The 21,770-nt window shown below is 44.1% G+C and overlaps 1 protein-coding gene across 1 annotated transcript in view; it reads left to right on the top strand.

Annotated features, from left to right (window-relative positions):
- Nucleotides 1–21,770, top strand: part of TTF1 (transcription termination factor 1) — a 32,607-nt gene that overhangs the window by 3,780 nt on the left and 7,057 nt on the right. The window contains 8 exon segments of the mRNA XM_002820317.6: nt 3,086–4,459; nt 5,616–5,839; nt 7,542–7,727; nt 9,285–9,363; nt 13,550–13,680; nt 14,929–15,163; nt 17,537–17,626; nt 19,131–19,196. Of these exon segments, the coding sequence (XP_002820363.6) occupies nt 3,093–4,459; nt 5,616–5,839; nt 7,542–7,727; nt 9,285–9,363; nt 13,550–13,680; nt 14,929–15,163; nt 17,537–17,626; nt 19,131–19,196 (2,378 nt within the window). The 5' untranslated portion in view covers nt 3,086–3,092.

Genomic DNA, 21,770 nt, shown 5'->3' with positions numbered 1-21,770 from the left:
GTGGCTTTCATTCTTTGAACCAGTTAAAGGGCAGAATGGTGATGCGGAGGAAGAGCTTTCCTGATGGAATGGGCTGTTTTTGCAAAGTTCCTGAGACGAAAAGGAAGGTAGTGTATTCTAGGAACTGAAAATAGCAGGGTTTCTGAAACCTAGAGAGAAGTGAGAGGTAGAGAGGTAGGCATGAACTTACCTCTCTCCATCTCTAGGCTAGATTATGAAGAAATGAAGACTCTTGCAGGTCTGTGAGGATTTCGACTTTATCTAAAGAATAACAGGGGAACCCTAAAAAGTTTTTAGCAGGGAGAGACTATATATTTAGAAGGTTGTACTGGGCTCCAGAGACCAGAGAGCAGCCTAGGAAGTATTTACAAAAAAGAAGGAAAGGAACTGTTGGAAGGGGAAATGTTATTTAAAGAAATCAAGGCCGGGTGCTGTGGCTTACGCCTGTCATCCCAGCGCTTTGGGAGGCCGAGGCAGGTGGGTCACCTGAGGTCAGGAGTTCAAGACCAGCCTGGCCAACATGGCAAAACCCCGTCTCTACTAAAAATACAAAGATTAGCCAGGCTTAGTGGCGCGCTCCTGTAATCCCAGCTGCTACTCCGGTGGCTGAGGCAGGAGAATCGCTTGAACCCAGGAGGCGGAGGTTGCAGTGAGCCGAGGTCGCGCCACTGCACTCCAGCCTGGGTGACAGAACGAGATTCTGTCTCCAAAAAAAAAAAAAAGAAAGAAAAGAAATAAGCCGGTGGCTCACGCCTGTAATCCCAGCACTTTGGGAGGCTGAGGCAGGCGGATCACGAGGTCAGGAGATCGAGACCATCCTGGCTAACACGGTGAAACTCCGTCTCTACTAAAAAATACAAAAAAAATTAGCCAGGCGTGGTGGCGGGCGCCTGTAGTCCCAGCTATTCTGGAGGCTGAGGCAGGAGAATGGCGTGAACCCGGGAGGCGGAGCTTAGCAGTGAGCCGAGATCGCGCCACTGCACTCCAGCCTGGACGACAGAGCGAGACTCCGTCTCAAAAGAAAAAGAAAAAAAAAGAAATAATCTGCTTTGCTCTGTTCGTGATTTATTAAGAGGTCCTAAAAGATGGGCCTGAAAAGCGTCTGTTGAAGTTAGTGGCTTTAAGGACAAAGGCACTCTTGCTGGAACGGTCTCAGTGGAGTAGTGGGGTGGGAGCTACAAGGATGTGGGTTAATAAGTGGATGAAAGGTGAGGTAATGGAAAGAGTGATTTCTCTATCAAGAAATGTTGCTGTGAAGGGGAAGAAAGAGAACAGCTGGATGAGACTTTAGGGTTAGACGACAGTTGCATTTTTTTTTTAAGTTAGAGGAGATTAAATATTGTTGGTGTTTTGCTAGAAAACACAGGCTGAAGATACAGGAGAGAGATGGGGTACCTGGGGGACCACCATCTCTCTGAGAAGGCAGGAGAGGGTTGGGAGCCAGCACACATTTTCCTTCCTATAACGGAAGGAAATAGCCTTTGACAGAAGGGACACTTCCTTTGTTGCAGCGAGAGAGAGAGAGAGGATGTGGCAGTGCAAGCAGGTGTGTTAGACTTGGGGGAGTAACATATTTCTTGTCTAATACAGCTGATATTTACTACCCAGGATAAATTAGGTAGCTTCTGTAGAAAATGTGCTTAGCATTCAGACTTTAAAGACCGCTGATACAGAGAGAGCTCCAGGATCTATTGTTAGGTGAAAATAGCAAATGCAGATCACAATATATAGATGTTACCTTCTGTGTAAGAAAGGAGAGGAAGTATGAAGATCATTTTTATTTTTGTACCACATAAATGTGTTATTTAGCCAAAGATAAATCCAAAAAAAATGAAACCCAGAAGCAATACAGAGCAAAGAGAACAATAAGACATGTTTGCAAAATTATATTTTTAAACATCTCTTTTGGAAAGTGCATTTATATTTCTGTATTTTAATTCCAAGTGCACACACCCTATATGTGAGTATTAACGTTAGTGGCTTGTGAAATTTATTCCAGTGTATTGCAGAATGTCCGCTCTTTGTTGGACACTAACAAGGCATATCCAACTTCTTTCACAAAGAGGCCGACTTCTGGTTTGAGGTCAGTGGATACCTGATACCCCACTGCAAAGCCCTTTTGTGGATCCTGCACTCGAATGGAGTCTAATGGCTTCTCCATGGTAGAAACACAGAGGGGAACAAGACAGATAAACCATCTGTTTCTTCCTTGTTTTCTTTTTTCTTTGTCTTTTTTTTTTAAAAGCAGAGAAGACAGCCTGTAAATGACTAAATAAGTGTTTCTTTTTTAAATATGAAAGTATATTACTTGGGAATCAGGCCAACCCCAAGGAATCAGGGAAAACTTTCTTGAAGAACTGATCTTCAAACCAAGCTCTGAAGGATGGCAGGAGGCAAGGAGGGTGGGGAGGCTGTGGAGAGAATTTCATGGAGAGCTGGGAGGGAAAGGTTGTGGCACGTTTGAGGAAGCAAAAGAAGCTGCTTGTGGCTTAAACGCAGAGTTGGAAAGATGAGCTCAGAGGTGAGGCTGCGGGGGATAGGGGCCTTATGGTGCAGGGCACTGTTGTTCTCTGTTAACTATTTTTTTCTCCATCATAAAGGCAGTGGGACCAGACAGAGAGAATTCCAGTGAGCCCCCTGTGTATCTAGAATAATCTAAAATTTGTAATCATGACTACAGGCTTGTCATTTGTCATACAGTTTCATTTTCCTGTGATTTTTTCTGCTGAGGCTATGTTTAAAATGCAAAAATAGGCCGGGCACGATGGCTGACGCCTGTAATCCCAGCACTTTGGGAGGCCGAGGTGGGCGGATCACAAGGTCAAGAGATCTAGACCATCCTGGCTAACACAGTGAAACCCCATCTCTACTGAAAATACAAAAACAAAATCAGCCGGGCGTGGTGGTGGGCGCCTGTAGTCCCAGCTATTCGGGAGGCTGAGGCAGGAAAATGTCATGAACCCAGGAGGCGGAGCTTGCAGTGAGCCGAGATCGCGCCACTGCACTCCAGCCTGGGCGACAGAGTGAGACTCCGTCTCAAAAAAAAAAAGCAAAAATAAACCATTGTTGTCACATTTCCGTATAGGAATAAAATGGAAGGAGAATCAAGCAGATTTGAAATCCACACTCCAGTTTCTGCCAAGAAAAAGAAAAAGTGTTCTATGCATAAGGAAAGACCTCAGAAACATTCCCACAAAATTTTCAGAGACTCCTCCCTGGTGAATGAACAGTCTCAAATAACTAGGAGGAAAAAGAGGAAAAAAGATTTCCAGCATCTCATTTCTTCTCCTTTGAAAAAATCCAGAATCTGTGATGAGACTGAAAATGCCACTTCTACACTCAAAAAGAGAAAAAAGAGAAGATATAGTGCTTTGGAGGTGGACGAGGAAGCAGGTGTTACAGTTGTCCTTGTGGATAAAGAAAATATTAACAACACACCAAAGCATTTTAGAAAGGATGTTGATGTCGTTTGTGTTGATATGAGCATGGAACAGGAGTTACCAAGAAAGCCTAAAACAGACAAATTTCAGGTACTTGCTAAGTCACATACACATAAATCAGAAGCACTGCACAGTAAAGTTAGGGAGAAAAAGAATAAAAAGCATCAGAGGAAAGCTGCATCCTGGGAGAGCCAGTGGGCAAGGGACGCCCTGCCTCAGTCAGAATCCCACCAGGAGGAGTCCTGGCTTTCTGTGGGTCCAGGGGGTGAAATTACAGAACTACCAGCATCTGCTCATAAAAACAAGTCTAAGAAAAAAAAGAAAAAGTCCAGTAACCAGGAATATGAGACACTGGCCATGCCTGATGGATCGCAAGCAGGCAGAGAGGCTGGGACTGATATGCAGGGATCTTGGCCTACTGTGGGCTTGGATGATGAAACTCCAGAACTGCTAGGACCTGCTCACAAAAAAAAGTCTAAGAAAAAAAAGAAGAAAAAGTCCAGTCACCACGAATTTGAGGCAGTGGCCATGCCTGAAGGATCACAAGTGGGCAGTGAGGTTGGGGCTGATATGCAGGAATCCCGGCCTGCTGTGGGCCTACATGGTGAAACTGCAGAACTACCAGCACCTGCTTATAAAAACAAGTCTAAGAAAAAAAAGAAAAAGTCCAATCACCAGGAATTTGAGGCAGTGGCCATGCCTGAGAGCCTCGAGAGTGCATACCCTGAAGGATCACAGGTGGACAGTGAGGTTGGGACTGTGGAAGGCAGTACGGCTCTTAAAGGGTTCAAGGAATCCAACAGTACAAAGAAGAAGTCTAAGAAAAGGAAGCTTACGTCTGTCAAAAGGGCCATAGCGTCTGGTGATGATTTTTCAGTGCCCAGTAAGAACTCTGAGAGCACACTCTTTGATTCAGTAGAAGGTGATGGCACCATGATGGAAGAAAGTGTGAAACCCGGGCGCCGACAAAAGAAAACCCAGGCCTGTTCGGCAAACAAGCATGTGCAAGAGGCGCCAAGGTAACGAGGGAGTGGTATTCCAGCTGCTGGTATATTTCTTTTGTATGGATGCTGCCCATGCCTCTTTATTTAGCACAGACTTTTTTTTATTTGTTTGTTTTTGTTTTTGAAATGGAGATTTGCTCTTGTTGCCCAGGCTGGAATGCAATGGTGTGATCTCGGCTCACCACACCCTCCACCTCCCGGGTTCAAGCGATTCTCCAGCCTCAGCCTCCAGAGTAGCTGAGATTACAGGCATGCACCATGCCTGGCTAATTTTGTATTTTTAGTAGAGACGAGGTTTGTCCTTGTTAGTCAGGCTGGTCTCGAACTCCCGACCTCAGGTGATCTGCCTGCCTCAGCCTCCCAAAGTGCTGGGATTACAGGCGTGAACCACCGTGCCTGGCCTTAGCACATACATATTAAATGGCAAAAATCATCAAGAGGTAGACCCTCAACATACAGAATATCGTACATCTTTAAACTACCTGCCAAGTGTAAACTTGGCAGGTAGTTTAATTTCTTCATGTGTGAAATAAGACAGATTCGATTTTCACTAAGAACTATTCCAGCCCTAGAAAATCTGAGTAAATTTAAAAGCCCAAATTACCTTTGAAAAATAGTCTGAGCAAATAACCAGTGGAAATAGGGCTTAGGGCTGCATGTTTAGCTTCTAGGCTGCCTCTGAGATATATCCAAGTAATTCAAGTTCCAGTAAAAAGTTTGAAAATCACGGACTGAGTCAACTCCAAGATCTCATCTTGCTTTAATATTCTAGTAGCCTAAGTGAGAGCCATTTTAAGAGCAGTTTAAGGCCAGGCGTGGTGGCTCATGCCTGTAATCCCAGCACTTTGGGAGGCCAAGGTGGGTGAGTCACTTGAGGCCAGGAGTTCGAGACCAGCCTAAGCCAACATGGCGAAACCCTGTCTTTACTAAAAATAAAAAGTTAGCCGGGCATGGTGGCGCGCGCCTGTAGTCCCAGCTACTCGGGAGGCTGAGGCAGGAGAATCGCTTGAACCGGAGGCAGAAGTTACAGTGAGCTGAGATCGCACCATTGCACTCCAGCCTGGCGACAGAGGAAGACTCTGTCTCACAAAAAAAAAAGAAGGAAAAGTTTAAAAGTTATGAGGTCAAGTGATGTGTTAATGTTAGTCAACCTAATTTTCTAACCCCTTAGGTTAGAACCTGCCAATGAAGAACACAATGTGGAAACAGCTGAAGATTCCGAAACAAGATGTTTATCTGCAGATTCAGGAGATGCCGATGATTCAGATGCGGATTTGGGTACTGCCGTGAGACAGCTTCAGGAGTTCATTCCTAACATCAAGGATAGGGCCACCAGCACAATCAAGCGGATGTACCGGGACGACTTGGAACGGTTTAAGGAATTTAAAGCACAAGGTGAGCTTGTGGGGCCTTAGTGTTTGTTGAACTTCCTGTATGCAGAGCTAGCACCTGCCTTTCTTTTATGGATGATTCAGATTTATAGATCGACAAGAAGCATTCTTTCTCTGCCTTCACCTCTGTCTCCTACCAGAATTGTCCAAGCTGTAAAATTAGCAAAATGAAGTGCACTTGCTTTTCCTCTTCTTGCCCAGTTTCTGGTAAAGGTGGCCACGAAGAATGGGGCTAAAGAGACCAGATAATTAATTCCCACTAAGAAGAGAAGGGACGAGAGATTAATTGGTTGAGACACCGGAAATGATACAACAGTTATATAAAATTAAAATGCTGTCAAAATAAACTTTAATGAGGTATCGTTTCTTTCTCCAGATATTAAATTGATGGTGAGCCAGTTGTAGTAGACTTGATCACCTTCTTGATTTCACTGTTTCTGAACCTCCCTTATTAAGAATTATTATTATTAAGAATAATAAATAACCTTTATTATTCTTAAATCCAATAATAAAGCTTATTGGACTTAAGAATAAACTGCAAATTTAAGGCTGTATACTACAAATGAGCAATATTTACTGAGTATCTGCTGTGTGACACCCAATACAACTGGTCATTGAAAAAAGTAAAAAGAGGAGTCATAACCTTCCAGAATTAATGGGATTGAAGAGATTCAGAAAAATAGACAAAACAAATTAAGCAAAAAAGACAGCGCTACCCACTTACACACAATTATAGAGTGGTAGAGAATCCCATTTTGGTGTGTTGTGTTGAAATTTTTATGAGTATGTATTTTATAAAATACTTTTTTTTTCCTTTTTTTTTTTTTTTTTTTTTTGAGAGAGTCTCGCTCTGTAGCCCAGGCTGGAGTGCAGTGGCGTGATCTCGGCTCACTGCAACCTACGCTTCCCGGGTTCAAGTGGTTCTCCTGCCTCAGCCTCCCAGGTAGCTGGAACTACAGGCGCCTGCCACCATGCCCAGCTAATTTTTATATTTTTAGTAGAGATGGCGTTTCACCATATTATTGACTAGGCTGGTCTCAAACTCCTGACCTCATGATTCGCCTGTCTCGGCCTCCCAAAGTGCTGGGATTACAGGCATGAGCCACTGTGCCTTGCCCATAAGATATTTTTAAAGTAAACCTAGGCCAAGTGAGGTGCCTCACACCTGTAATCCCAGCACTTTAGGAGGCCAAGGCAGGAGAATTGCTTGAGGCCTGGAGTTTAAGACCAGTCTGGGCAAAACAGCAAGACCCCGTCTTACAAAAAATAAAAAATTAGCCAGGGGTCACACACACCTGTAGTCCCAGCTACTCAGGAGTCTGAGGCGGGAGAATCACTTGAGCCCAGGAGTTGAAGGTTGCAGTGAACTTTGATCATGCCACTGCACTCCAGCCTGGGTGAAAAAGCAAGACCCTATCTCTAAAGAATGCATAAATAAATTTGAAAACTATTTTAAAAAAGATAGATGAAACAGGAAAGGTCACTTTGGAATAGGATGACCCGGGAAGACACTGACAGAAGAGGTGTGGCCTGGGCTGAACCCTGAAGGAAACGCCAAATCTGCAAGTGCAGGCAGGAGGGTGAATGTCAGGTGTTGGGACTGTTGGCCCAAGGTACTGTCATTGCTAATGAAAAACCAAGTCGTAGGTTTGCTTTTGTTCATTATTAACAGTACACACTTTCTCCCTATTCCTTCCCAATCCTAGGTGTCGCTATTAAATTTGGCAAGTTTTCTGTAAAGGAAAATAAGCAGTTAGAGAAAAATGTGGAAGACTTTCTAGCCCTGACAGGCATTGAGAGTGCAGACAAGCTGCTGTACACAGACAGATATCCTGAGGAAAAATCTGCGATCACCAACTTAAAAAGGAGATACTCGTTTAGATTACACATTGGTAAGTTTAGAAACAATCACTCTTTGACCATCCACAGCCTTCCAGCCATAAACAAGATAACCCATGGTAAACGTTAGCATGGTACCTGGCCCATTGCTTGCAGGCGGCGCACATTAACTGTGGTGATTGCTGATATTCTTTTTTTTTTTTTTTTGAGACGGAGTCTTGTTCTGTTGCCCAGGCTGGAGTGCAGTGGTGCAGTCTTGGCTCACTGCAACCTCCACCTCTGGGGTTCAAGTGATTCTCCTGCCTCAGCCTCCTGAGTAGCTGGGACTACAGGCACCTGCCACCACACCAGGCTAATTTTTTGTATTTTTAGTAGAGATGGGGTTTCACCTTGTTAGCCAGGGTGGTCTCGATCTCCTGACCTCATGATCCGCCCGCCTCGGCCTCCCAAAGTGCTGGGATTACAGGCATGAGCCACCGCGCCTGGCCCTGATGGTATTCTTATTGCCAGTCTGTACTTTCTGGGATTTGGAATGTGTTCATGTCTCCCAAGTTCAGTGTGAAAAATTAAATGATCAACTTTTACCTTTCTTCCTTGGCAATAGTTATGGTTTTGGTTTCTCCTCCTGTTCCTTATTTATATTTTGTGTACGCTGCACAAAGCACATCCTTATACACACCGTGGTCTCCCATGTTTTTTAAGTGTTGCCATATGTGTGCTTTGTAACTGGAACCCTCCGACTGGAGGTGCTGCCTGTGAAGTTAGAAGGTCATGCTGTCATATAGGATCAGAGCGAAAGCAAATCTCTTGAATTTGAAGAGGATAATTTCTTAGGTGTTCTGTGGAATCCACGAAGAAAAACAGGCTAGTACGCCCCATTTGAGGGATTATTTCACCTTAGAGTGGGAAAGTGAGAAAAGCTGATTTGGGAAAGATTGTTGGTCATCTTCTGGAAAACTGTTAACCCTGTATTCTCCACCGCAGTGTTCTCTTCCTCTTAATTCAAATTATCTTAAAACTACTTTGCCTCTTAAGTATTCTTTCCACAAATTGCATAGATTGGAAGCTGGAGCCTCAGGGTACTAAGCATTTAGTTTTCGGAGATCTCCAAGGAAACTGATGATTGTGTGTATCTGCTCTTCAAGGCAGCTTTCTTAGGCCGGGCGCGGTGGCTCATGCCTGTAATCCCAGCACTTTGGGAGGCCGAGGCGGGCAGATCACCTGAGGTCAGGAGTTCAAGACCAGCCTGGCCAACATGGTGAAACCCCGTCTCTGCTAAAAATATAAAAACTAGCCAGGCGTGGTGGTGGACACCTGTAATCCCAGCTACTCAGGAGGCTGAGGCAGGAGAATTGCTTGAACCCAAGAGAGGGAGGTTGCAGTGAGCCGACACAGTGCCACTGCACTCCAGCCTCAGCGACAGAGTGAGACTCTCTCAAAAAAAAAAAAACCAAAAAAAACAAGTCAGCTTTCTTCAGGACATAGGAAATCCCAGCCTTAACACGGGGCTTAGAATAGTTCATGTTGTTATGAGGGCTGTTCTGGGTTCCTTTTACAATTGCGACTTCATTTCATGTGAGTCCCTCTGATCACCTTTCTTCTGACTTTAGGGAGGAACATTGCCCGGCCCTGGAAACTTATATACTATCGAGCAAAGAAGATGTTCGATGTCAACAATTACAAAGGCAGGTAAGAAAAAAGTCTTAGCAGCTTGAGACAGAACATTTCTCTAGTCTTTGCTGATACCATAAATCAAAATATTCACAGCAGTGGATTAGCAGGAAGAATAACGAAGATTTGTGTGTGTGAAACCAGATGGCATATTTGTTGTCAAATGTGTGTCTTCATGGCCTTTTCCATTCCCACCTCTTTAGTGAAGCCGTGGTGGCCTTCTGTTTCCTGCATCTGCAGCTTTCTCTCCACTTTTTCTTTAGCACTCCCCAGACGCTGCCTCATGTGCTGTGACTCCTGTTTGCTCTGCTCTCTGCTTACGTTGTAAGCTCCTTGTGAACCCAAACATCCCATCTCGACACATGTTCCCTTCAGCACTTAGCAGAGTGCTGTGGGTTTTTAGTAACTATTTGAAGGTAGAGGTAAGTGCTGGGATTAGGTCCCTTAAATGCAGTTCAGTGGTATCAACCCAGGGTGCTTAACCCGGTTGTCATTCTCTCCTTCCTTTTCCTCAAATACAATATCCGATTATAATTTGTTTCCAACATTCCACATTTAAAAACAAACCAAACGTAGACCGAGTGTTTAGGTTAGCACGTTAGCACTCTGCTCAAGGACAGAAGGAGAAACAGGAAGGTGTTAGCTCGGATTCCAAGGACCCCCCGAAAACTACCTTCTACTCAGCTGCTTGACCTCTCTGTGAGAGGCAGCTTTCATAAATCTTCTGGCAGCGGCAGTTGAGTTCTGCTTAGCTCTGTGATTGTAAACTGAGACATACGTCATTACCTAAACTTTCAACGTTGAGGTGACCTCAGTTTCCTTTTTAAAATTTTTACAGAAAGAAATCAGCCTTAGGTGAGGAAAGTTCACACACAGACTGAGATCTGCCCTGCCTGTTTTTCCCCAACCCTGAGGTTAGACAGTTGTGAACAGAACTTTTAAGAAAATCCACTAAAGGTAACATTTTAAATGGGACTTACAAGAATGCTTTTGGCAGGTTAATGGTGGCAGCTGAGGTAATATATTTCCACCTGTGACACACATAGAGGAATGAAATTTTTAGAGTAATTTTTAGAGTCATTCTAATAATCTAACAGTTCATCTATTTGTGCTATATTATTTGTGTTGTGGTGATCATTTACCCTTAGAATATTTTTATCGTAAGCAATTCCTGACTGAAAAAAACAGAAAGTAAAAAAATCAAAGAATTATTATTATTTTAATTTTTAATTTTTGTTGTTGATTTGTTGTTGTTGTTGTTTTTTTTTTTTTGAAATGGAGTCTCAGTCTGTCGCCTCAGGCTGGAGTGCAATGGCGCGATCTTGGCTCACTGCAACCTCCACCTCCCAGATTCAAGCAATTCTCCTGCCTCAGCCTCCCGAGTAGCTGGGACTACAGGCACCCACCACCACGCCTGGCTAATTTTTGTGTTTTTAGTAGAGACGGGGTTTCACCATATTGGTCAGACTGGTCTGGAACTCCTGACCTCAGGTGATCCACCCGCCTCAGCCTCCCACAGTGCTGGGATTACAGGTGTGAGATACCGTGTCTGGCAATTTTTTTTTTTTTTTTTTTTTTTTTGGAACAGGGTCTCACTCGGTCACCCAGACTGGAGTGCAGTGGTGCGAACTCGGCTCAGTGGAACCTCCACCTCCTGGGTTCAAGCGATTATCCTGCCTCAGCCTCCCAAGAGGCTGGGACTACAGGCATGTGCCACCACACCCAGCTGATTTTTATATTTTTAGTGGAGACGAGGTTTCACCATGTTGACCAGGCTAGTCTCAAATTCCTGACCTCAAGTGATCCTCCTGCCTCGGCCTCCCAAAGTGCTGGGATTAGAGGCTTGAGCCACCACACCTGGCTTACAGCCATGATTCTTAATAGTGAAAAATAGGCCAGGCATGGTGGCTGACGCCTGTAATTCCCAGCACTTTGAGAGGCTGAGGTGGGCAGATCACTTGAGGTCAGAAGTTCGAGACCAGACTGGCCAACATAGTGAAACCTTATCTCTACTAAAAATACAAAAATTAGCTGGGCATGGTGGCAAACGCTTATAATCCCAGCTACCTGGGAGGCTGAGGCAGGAAGATTGCTTGAACCTGTGAGGCAGAGGTTGCTGTTAACCGAGATTGCGCCAGTGCACTCCAGCCTGGGAAACACAGCAAGACTCCGTCTCAAAAAAAATAGTGAAGAATAACCAGTTTCTATTCACCATATGCTGCATTTACAGACAAATGTCTGAAAATGCTCCGATGTTATTGTTTGTTTTTGGCTGGGTGCGGTGGCTCATGCCTGTAATCCCAGCACTTTGGGAGGCTGAGGCAGGCGGATCACTGGATTAGGAGTTTGAGACCAGCTTGGGCAACGTGGCTCTACAAAAAATACAAAAATTAGCCTGGTATGGTGGCATGTCCCAGCTACTTGGGAGGCTGAGGTGGGAGGATCGCTTGATCCCAGGAGGTGGAGGTTGCAGTGAGCCATGATCATGCCACTGTGCTCCAGCCTGGGTGACAGAGCCAGACCCTGTCTCAAAGAAAAAAAAAAAAAAAAAAGAAATTGTATTTTTTAGGACTTCTTAGTGATGACATAAACCACCATTCCTACTCAGATAGGAATCTGAAGATGTTATAAAGATTGCTTTTTATTTACTTAAATATTTAGGTGTTTAATCTTAAAATCCATTTATAATATTATAGTGCTTTTCTTAGTACTTTAATGTATGTATTTGCCGAGACCAGCTCGGTCAGGGAGACCCTAACCCAGCGGCGCTAGAGGAATTAAAGACACACACACAAAAATATAGAGGTGTGAAGTGGGAAATCAGGGGTCTCACAGTCTTCAGAGCTGAGAGCCCTGAACAGAGATTTACCCACGTGTTTATTAACAGCAAGCCAGTCATTAGCATTGTTTCTATAGATATTAAATTAACTAAAAGTATCCCTTATGGGAAACGAAGGGATGGGCCGGATTAAAGGAATAGGTTGGGCTAGTTAACTGCAGCAGGAGCAGGTCCTTACGGCACAGATCGCTCATGCTATTGTTTGTGGCTTAAGAATGCCTTTAAGCGGTTTTCCGCCCTGGGCAGGCCAGGTGTTCCTTGCCCTCTTTCCCATAAACCCACAACCTTCCAGCGTGGGCATTATGGCCATCATGAACATGTCACAGTGCTGCAGAGATTCTGTTTATGGCCAGTTTTGGGGGGCTTGCTCCCAATTTTTATGTAGGATGAATGCACTTTACATTTCTTAAGTAGTTACATATTTACAGTAAAGCCATTTGTTGCATGTTTATGGAATGTCTGTTGTCTGTCAAGCATTATGGATACCATAGTATACGAAACTGACAAGATCTCTGCCCTCATGGAACTTCCCTTCTAGAGCTGTATCTTCCAGTATGGTTACCAGCAGCCTCCTGGGCCTGTGGAACATTTGAAATGTAGTTAGTCCACATTGAGATGTGCTGTCAGAGTAAAACACATGCTGGGTTTTGAAGGCTCAAGATGAAGAACCGAATGTGAAATACATCGTTGATATTTTTTGATACTGATGACGTGTTGAAATGATAGGCATTTTGAATGTATTGAGTTCAATGAAATATATTATTTTTTGTTTTTGTTTTTCATCACGCAACATGTCCATGTAAGAAATATATTCTTAAAGTTCCTTTTATTAAAACTAGGTAAAGTGAATTTTCCTATGACTGCTAGGAAACTTAAACTCCGTAAGAGGCTCGTATTATGTTTCTGTTGGGCAGTGCTGGTCTAGAGGAAGAGGCGTGAATAAGGGAGACTGTGCACGTGTGAGTGCAGGTTGTGACCAGTGCTATGAAAGAGAAGCACGGTGTTCTCCAGGAGCAATCAACAGGGGGACTTCAGGCTAAGGGGGTCAGGGAGGCACTCCCTGAAAACGCACCCTTTCAACTGCACTGGCAAGCATGCGGGGACAGAGGCTCTGAGCTGAAGAAGGGCTAAGTGATTGCTCTGGCTGCTGTTCAGTTGAGCCAGGCCTCTGGTCTCGACTTCAGTGATTGATTGATAGGATGACCACCATTGAGACGCCAACAGGAAGTGAAGAGAGCTGTGACCGGGTTCCCTGACAGCCTGCCCCATTTAGCTTTCCCCACGATTGCTGCGTACTGGGATGAGAATACCATTTTTAATCTGATAGTTAGTTTAAACTTGTAAAACATTTTCCCTTTCTCCTAGGTATAGCGAAAGAGATACTGAGAAGTTAAAGATGTACCATTCTCTCCTTGGGAATGACTGGAAGACGATTGGTGAGATGGTGGCCCGAAGTAGCCTTTCTGTGGCCCTCAAGTTCTCACAGATCAGCAGTCGTAAGTGGCAGCCCCCAGTGCCCACCTCGCTGAAGAAATAAGCCCTGACAGGCCTGGTTCAGCCATAACCGATCCAATGCCCAGAAATCACCGCGGACCTGTCTTCCGCGAGAGCTTTGTTTCTTAAGCTGTTCTCTATACTAATTCATTTGGTTTCCTCATGTATTCAGTGAAGCTATGTAACCTTTACCCACTAGGCTGATTTTTACCACACTTCAGTAACTGTCCGTGCAAATATAACCGCCAAGTGGACCAGGACCCCAATAAACTGGTGGTGGGAGAACCTGGGCGGAGGGTCACTTCCCCGTGGTGGCACGGGACACCTTGGGAGGGAGGCAGGCACGCAGTTCGTGCCTGTCAGGCGGGGACTTTTCTCAGAACCAGTGTTGGTGACCTCCTGTCTCTATCTCCTCTTTCCTAAAAGGTTTCCTTTCAGAAGACAGTCCTTATCGGGTTTCTGTTTAGCACAGGGGCTCACATGCTCCGGCCACACAGGTAGTGCCTTGCAGCCAGTTCTTCAAGTTTCCAAGAAGTAAAGGAAAATCTTGAATTGTTTTGTTTTTTTTTTAATTTTGTGAACTCTAGATATCTTTTTTTCTTTCTTGGAAATCTCTTGATTTTTAAATATTCATCCAAATTGTAATTGAGGGGAAAATGGAACATTCTGTGGGCCAGACCAAAAGTACGGCCAAACAGCTGCCAGTGTGAGGCTCCTTACTTAGCATGACCGTGAATGTCTCTAGTGAAGAAGGGTGAACCGTCGATACTTTGGGGCATCCGCCATAGATAATTGGCTTCAGAAATTCTCAGGTGCCTTCATCAAGTACTGTGTTGGTATCAGTGTAGCTATTATTGTTACACTAGGAACTCTTGGCCAAGAGACATGTACATAACATACAAGCCATTTGGCTGGCTTTTTTTTCCCCGTTAAATGTTTGGGAACCTCACAGTTTCATGCGGGAGACATTGTTCTCAGAAACAGGATGAACAGCTGTTTTGAAATAAATAAATAAAACATTGCTTTAAGAAAGGACTTATTTAATAATTTCTGGCTTTAGTTCTTAAAAAGAATCCATGACCATGTTAGTAATTTCATTTTAATATGCACATAATTATGTTTGTTTTATGTCTATATAATTGAGATGCCCATTATTTTCTGAAAAGTACCTGATTTATCATTTCATTTTTAATATTGAGTTTGAAAGCAAATAGATTAGCAACTATAAGACCATCTTTTTATATCTACAGAAAGAAATCGTGGTGCTTGGAGTAAGTCTGAAACCCAGAAACTAATCAAGGCTGTTGAAGAAGTGATTCTAAAGAAAATGTCTCCCCAGGAGTTAAAAGAGGTGGATTCCGAACTCCAAGAAAATCCTGAAAGTTGCCTATCAATTGTTCGGGAAAAACTCTACAAGGGCATATCTTGGGTAGAAGTAGAAGCTAAAGTGCAAACCAGAAATTGGATGCAGTGTAAAAGTAAGTGGTAAGTTCTTCCCTCTCTCTTTCCCTATCTCTCCAGCTTCTGTGGAGAGGTGAGGTTACCAAGAATATCTGTGTAACTGCTGTGGGGAAGCTGACGTGTCAAGAACAATCGTGTCTAGTCTGCTGCCCCCGCTGCTTCCATATCACTGTCTGATTTAAATTAGCACGTAACTAGCCCTGATGCATTGAAGAGTGTATGCTTTCCTCCTAAAGAACTTGAACCTTTTTAAAACTGAATATTGACTTCTGATTTCTTTACTCTCTTTCTAAGTCTTTAATAAAACAAGGTAGCAATCTGTTGGCAGCATCAGAAAAAAAGGGGCCGCGCGCAGTGGCTCATGCCTGTAATCCCAACACTTTGGGAGGCTGAGGCAGGCAGATCACTTGAGGGCAGGAGTTCAAGACCAGCCTGGCCAATGTGGCAAAACCCTGTCTCTACCAAAAATACAAAAATTAGCCAAGTGTGGTGGCTCACAGCCACCAGTAGTCCCAGCTACTCAGGAGGCTGAGGCAGGAGAATCGCTTGAACCCAGGAAGTGGAGATTGCAGTGAGCTGAGATCGCCCCATTGCACTCCAGCCTGGGCAACAGAGTGAGGCTCTGTCTCAAAATAAAAATAAAAATATATATAGAGAGAAAAAAGATAGAAAACTAACATACAGAGAGAAATCACAAGTGTAGTGATCAGTAGCAGCTCCACCCTTCTAATGTGCTTTCTGCTTCTGCGGTTCCTCAGATGAAGTGAGGTGGACATGCTGCTGGCTGCATCAGTCACATAGAGACAGTTTCAGTCCTGCTTCTGCCACACATTCTTTGCTGGATAAAGCTTTTCCAAGACCTGGAGAGTCGTGGAGCTGGATGTCCAGCTGCAGCGAACTCCTCAAACCAGTGGTTCCGCATGCTCATGACCCCCCAACCTTGCACATGAAGGGCACTCAGTGGCTCTTGAATAATAAATAGGAGTGAAAACCAGAGTAGACATATTTTGTGTTAAAAGCAGACTCCTAGATCACACTGCTTATATACCTTACAACTCCAGGGGACTAAACTCCAAAGAACAGGGAATGTTGGAGGAACCAGAGCTCTTTTTACCTCTATTTTTAGCTAAAAGAAGGAAGAGTGAGGGCCGGGCACGGTGGCTCATACCTGTAATCCCAGCACTTTGGGAGGCTGAGGCAGGTGGATCACAAGGTCAGGAGTTCAAGACCAGCCTGGCCAACATAGTGAAACCCCATCTCAACTAAAAATACAAAAAATTAGCTGGCGGGATGGCGGGCATCTGTAATACCAGCTACTCAGTAGGCTGAGGCAGGAGAATCGCTTGAACCCAAGAGGCGGAGGTTGCAGTGAGCCGAGATCATGCCATTGCACTCCAGCCCCGGCAACAGTGCCAGACTCTGTCTCAAAAAAAAAAAAAGAAAAAGGAAGAGTGAGTTATAAGCCTCAAGTGGATGACATACCAATGTTAAAAAGAGGACATGGTGATCATTAAGGGTAGTACTGGTTCGGGATCAACATAATTAAGATAACATGCAAGATTTAGCTATTAATTTGAGATAAAAATAGGAAACTTAAACTCTGAACGTATATTTACCTTGTGTAACATTGAAATGACCTCCACTGGTACATTTCAACCCTGTAAACATGGATGGCTCTCATTAAGAGCAACAGTGTTGTTGATCAGCGTGTGTATCATGTATCTCCGTTGCCAAGAATGTAAATATAACAGCTAATGATCTGTCTATCAGATTGTGACAAATTTTGCTATTCAAGATAAGTACTTTTAAAATCTTTTTAATTGGGTCACTGCCTTTGCTAGAACCTTCAGTCAGCCTGCAGCCACTAGCTTTGGCATTAGAGGAATCATCAAATCATTTCTCACTTTACTAAATTTGTCTTATTTGATGTTTCCGAGGCTGGTAGTGGTAATAAGAGCAATGCCTGTCTGTGCATAAATAGTCAAAATACATTGAGGTCCAGGTACTGTGGCTCATGTCTGTAATCCCAGCACTTTGGGAGGCCTAGGCAGGTGGATCACTTGAGGCCAGGAGTTTGAGACCAGCCTGGCCAACATGGTGAAACCGTGTCTCTACTGAAAATACAAAAATTAGCTGGGCGTGGTGGTGCGCACCTGTAAGGAATCCCAGCTACTGGGGAGGCTGAGGCAGGAGAATCGCTTGAACCCAGAAGGTGGAGGTTGCAGTGAGCTGAGACCTGCCACTGCACTCCAGCCTAGGTGACAAAATGAGACTGTCTCAAAAGAAAAGTTAGAAGTTGGTTCTGAATGAGAGCAATTTAGATGAGAAAAATATAGGAAATTTTAATGAAAACTCTACCCTTGAAAGTAAACTATGTTTTTCTTCCTTTTAATGTAGGACAGAAATTCTAACCAAGAGGATGACTAATGGTCAGCGCATATACTATGGCATGAATGCCCTGCGGGCCAAGGTCAGCCTTATTGAAAGGTACGAAAAATAGAAACGTATGCCTCTTAACTGTTTCTGTCTCTAGCCAAAGAGAAGTTGTTAACCCAGCAGAGTCTGCAGTGAGATTGCCAAGGTCCAAATCCCTGTTCCAGCACTTTCCGCATGTATTGTGGGCATATGACCTACCCTTCTAAGTCTCAGTTTACTCATCTTAACTCATCTACTGAGGATGACGATAATCGTACCTAGCTCTTAGTGCTTTCAGGAGGATAAAAGAAAATAACATGTGAAACGTACTGTGTACTCCATATAGTTATTTTAGTCTTTGAAGCATTTCATATGGATATAAATTATTTACATCCATTGGAAAATGGGGGTAAATGACTCAGACAGAGCCCTCCTGTGCTCCAGCATGAGCTTGTTGGTGTCACCCTTGCTTGTCTTTGAGTTCCTGGTCCATGCAGGGTCCCCCCTAAAGTGTTAAAGGGTGACGAGGAAAAGGGAGACATGGGCCCTTTTTGTGATGCCTGTGAGACTAGTGGACCTGGCCCGTGTCAACTGAGGAACAGCAAAGAGCAGCAGAAGCCTGTGGGTTCTGGCCCTGCTGTCCGCCTTCATTCCCTCTGCCTCACACGTGAGCCCTGCCTAAGGCTCACTGTGGGTTTCCTGATCCTCTTTCCTAGGGGTGGATCGGGGGGTAGTTATGCCCCCGTCCAGTCTTCCCTGCTAGAGAGACTGCATAGATTACCAGATCCAAGAAGGGCATGTCAAGTCAAGCAGGCCTGGGTTCCAGTGTTGACCCCACCTATTAGTCATGCAATCTGGAGCCCGTGACTGAGTCTGTTGGCACCATTTCCCTGTCTGTAGATGGGGGGAGGGTTACTGTAAATGAATTTGTGCACTTTAAGGTCTTAACTGGCTCGGCGTGGTGCCTGACGCCCATAATCCCAACACTGGGAGGCCAATGCAGGAGGAGCCCAGGAGTTTGAGACCAGCCTGAGCAACATGTCAAGACTCCATCCCTACAAAAAATCTAAAAAATTAGCCGGGCATGGTGCCACGTGCTTATGGTTCCAGCTTCTTGAGGGGTTGAGGTGGGAGAGTTGGCTGAGTCCAGGTGGTCGAGGCTCCAGTGAGCCACGATCACGCCACTGCAGTCCAGCCAGGGTGACAGAGCGAGACCCTGTATCGAAAAAAAGACCTTCACAGTGTCTGTCACATAGTACAGATGTCCTCTTACTGTGTGTCTATGTTGAATGATGAGGTGGTGTTTTTTACTGTGAGAAAGCAACACGGTTTGGTGAGAGACACAAAGAGCTCAAAGGGAGGAGAGAGGTTTTTTCAGCCCATCTCTGTAGCCCACCAACTCACTGAGCTGGATTAACCTTGGGCTGGGATGCTGACCTCACTGTGCATGTTTAATGAGGGAGCTGGAATGGGGCGAAAGCACAGATACCTTCCAGCTCTCAACACTCCATGCGTCCATGAAGATGGCTATCATGATTACTTGGCTTGAAAATTTAATTTTTATTTTTTCTCACAGGTTGTATGAAATAAATGTGGAAGATACTAATGAAATAGACTGGGAAGATCTTGCTAGTGCCATAGGGTAAGACGATTTGTTTAATATTAAACTAATTAAAATATAGAGATGACTTAATAAATATAATAACTCCCTGTCATCTTACAGGGCTGATAATGATGCTGCATTTGGAATTTTGTGTAAGTGGTGGTTAAAATTCAGTGTATTTGCTAGGAAACCAATTTGTTAGTGCAGAGGAAACAGTAATTTTAGGAGCAGTGTATATGTAAAGGCTCTGAGCTCCTAGGTAGATCAGGTTTTCATGACACTAAATACATCATTAGTTGGATATGTTTTTCATTTTTCTTCCCTTTTTTCAGAGTCACATAGATCATCACACCTCAGGTGTTTTGTGATTACAGATTTTAGCTAGTACCTATGGCCCACCCACCTCCCTCCTATTTCAGTTTTCCAGTGGAAAAATAATTGTGTAAGGAAGTATTACCATACAATCGAGTTGACCTTGGCAGGCAATGGAGGTGATATTATAGCTACTTTAGTAATAATGGAGCGAATTTTCCCAGTACATACATTTTATCAATTCCAATTATGAAAAATCAAAGGCTCAGAATTACTCTTCACCCACCAAATAGGAGTGCCTATATGCCAGGCATCTTTCTAGGCTCTGGGGATACAGCATTGAACAAAAGACAAGTTCCTTGCCTGGTAGAGCGTCCATTCTGCTGACACAAATACCAAGTTTTGTATAGTATAGAATTAACCTAAAAACTACATTGATGATAATGATAGCAAACTCATAATTATTGACTACCTTGTGTATGCCAGGCACAAGACGTGGTGATGAATAAGGACTTTAGGAACTCACATTTAGTTCTGGGAAGAGACTGTAAACAAATAAGCTCATTTCAGACAGCATGGTACCAAATAGAAAACAAAAATAGAGTAGAAGGGACTGGGGGGCAATCAGATAGGGTGGTTAGGGAAGACTTTGGAAACAGAAGCGGTGGCAGGGTAGCCATGCGGGGATGAGACTGAAGGTGTTCAGACACAGAGTAGTGAATACAGACACCTTGAGCTGGCACTGGCTGGGCACATTCAAGGGACTGAAAAGGGACCAGGTGGCCCAGGACATTGAGTAAAATGATGGCAGCGATGGGCTGGGTGGGTCTGCAGGCCAGACTCCCATGCCTCAGGGGACTTCAGACAGTTGACAACACAGCACACGTTCCAGACATCCAGGAGTTCCAGTTACCTTTGTGTACCCAATTTGGAACTTCGTAAACACTAGCAATTCTCTGGTTTTCAGCCCAGCTCTCACTTCAAAATCATCTGGGGAACTTTTAAAAAATACCAGTGCCGCATGAATGGGATTGGTCTGGTGCGGGGTCTGGCTTCGCATGAATGGGATTGGTCTGGTGGGGGGTCTGGCTGTCAGGGTTGTTCAGAGCTCCAGGTGACTCTGATGTGCTACCCTGCCGAGACCCCGTGCTTTAGCGCTGGTTAAATGACTTGGTCGGTTCCCAGTTAGAATGTTTTAGTTGTAACAATTCAAATACAGAACTGAATATCACGCCCCACCCATAAGGAAAAAGGACTTGACTGTTCAGTTTGATTTTGCCGTTTTTTTGGAATAGGTAATAGATTACGTAGTCCAGAATTAAAGAAACGTAGGCTGGGCACGGTGGCTCTTGCCTGTAATCCCAGCACTTTGGGAGGCCGAGGTGGGCAGATCACCTGAGGTCAGGAGTTCAAGACCAGCCTGGCCAACATGGTTCAACTCCATCTCTACAAAAATACAAAAATTAGCCGGGCATGATGGCAGGTGCCTGTAGTCCCAGCTACTCAGGAGGCTGAGGCAGGAGAATCGCCTGAACCCAGGAGGCGGAGGTTGCAGTAAGCTGAGATTGTGCCATTGCACTCCAGCCTGGGCAACAGAGCAAGACTGCATCTCAAAAAAAAAAGAAAAGAAAGAAAGAAACCTGAAAGGAAACACAGTGAAAAGTGTCCCCTTACCACTCACCAGCCACGCATAGCTCTGCAGGAAACCAGTGTCTATTTTCCATAGATGGTTTATGCAAAATGTCTGCAGGATCTGAGTGATGTTCTGATGGCTAACGTTGGCTATTTATACCTACTCTGTTTTTTCACTCCTTGAATAGGAGTTACCAGAGATTGTCTTTTCAAAGCACCAGCTTTGATTGCGTTGACCCTATCTTGTGATTATTCTAATGTCAGCTCTTTATCATACCCTCCCTTCAGCTCTCTTTGAGTTTATTTTGCTGTTGTTTTTCAACTTCTTGAGATGGGTTCTTAGCTCATTTTCCATTTTTCTTTCTTTGTAATGTACATTTAAGGCCATATGTTTTCTTCTAAGTACTGCTTTATTAGCAAAGCCCAATTATTTTTTTCAGAAACTTTATTAGGAAAATTTTAGACAGATACAAAATAAATGAACCTTCATGTACCTATCACCCCAGTTCAGCAACTGTCAAAATCCAGCCATCCTTATTAAACATCTACATTCACTCCCTCCAATTATTGTTATCTTTTTTGGTAAATTTTACATACTTTGCAGCCTTAGTACCTTTCAAAATTCAAATAATTCTAGTAATTCCATTTGGAATCAAATAATTCCATTTC

This window comes from Pongo abelii, chromosome 13 (genome assembly GCF_028885655.2).
Source record: "Pongo abelii isolate AG06213 chromosome 13, NHGRI_mPonAbe1-v2.0_pri, whole genome shotgun sequence".
NCBI lineage: Eukaryota > Metazoa > Chordata > Mammalia > Primates > Hominidae > Pongo > Pongo abelii.
This window is presented reverse-complemented; position numbering and strand designations above follow the sequence as displayed.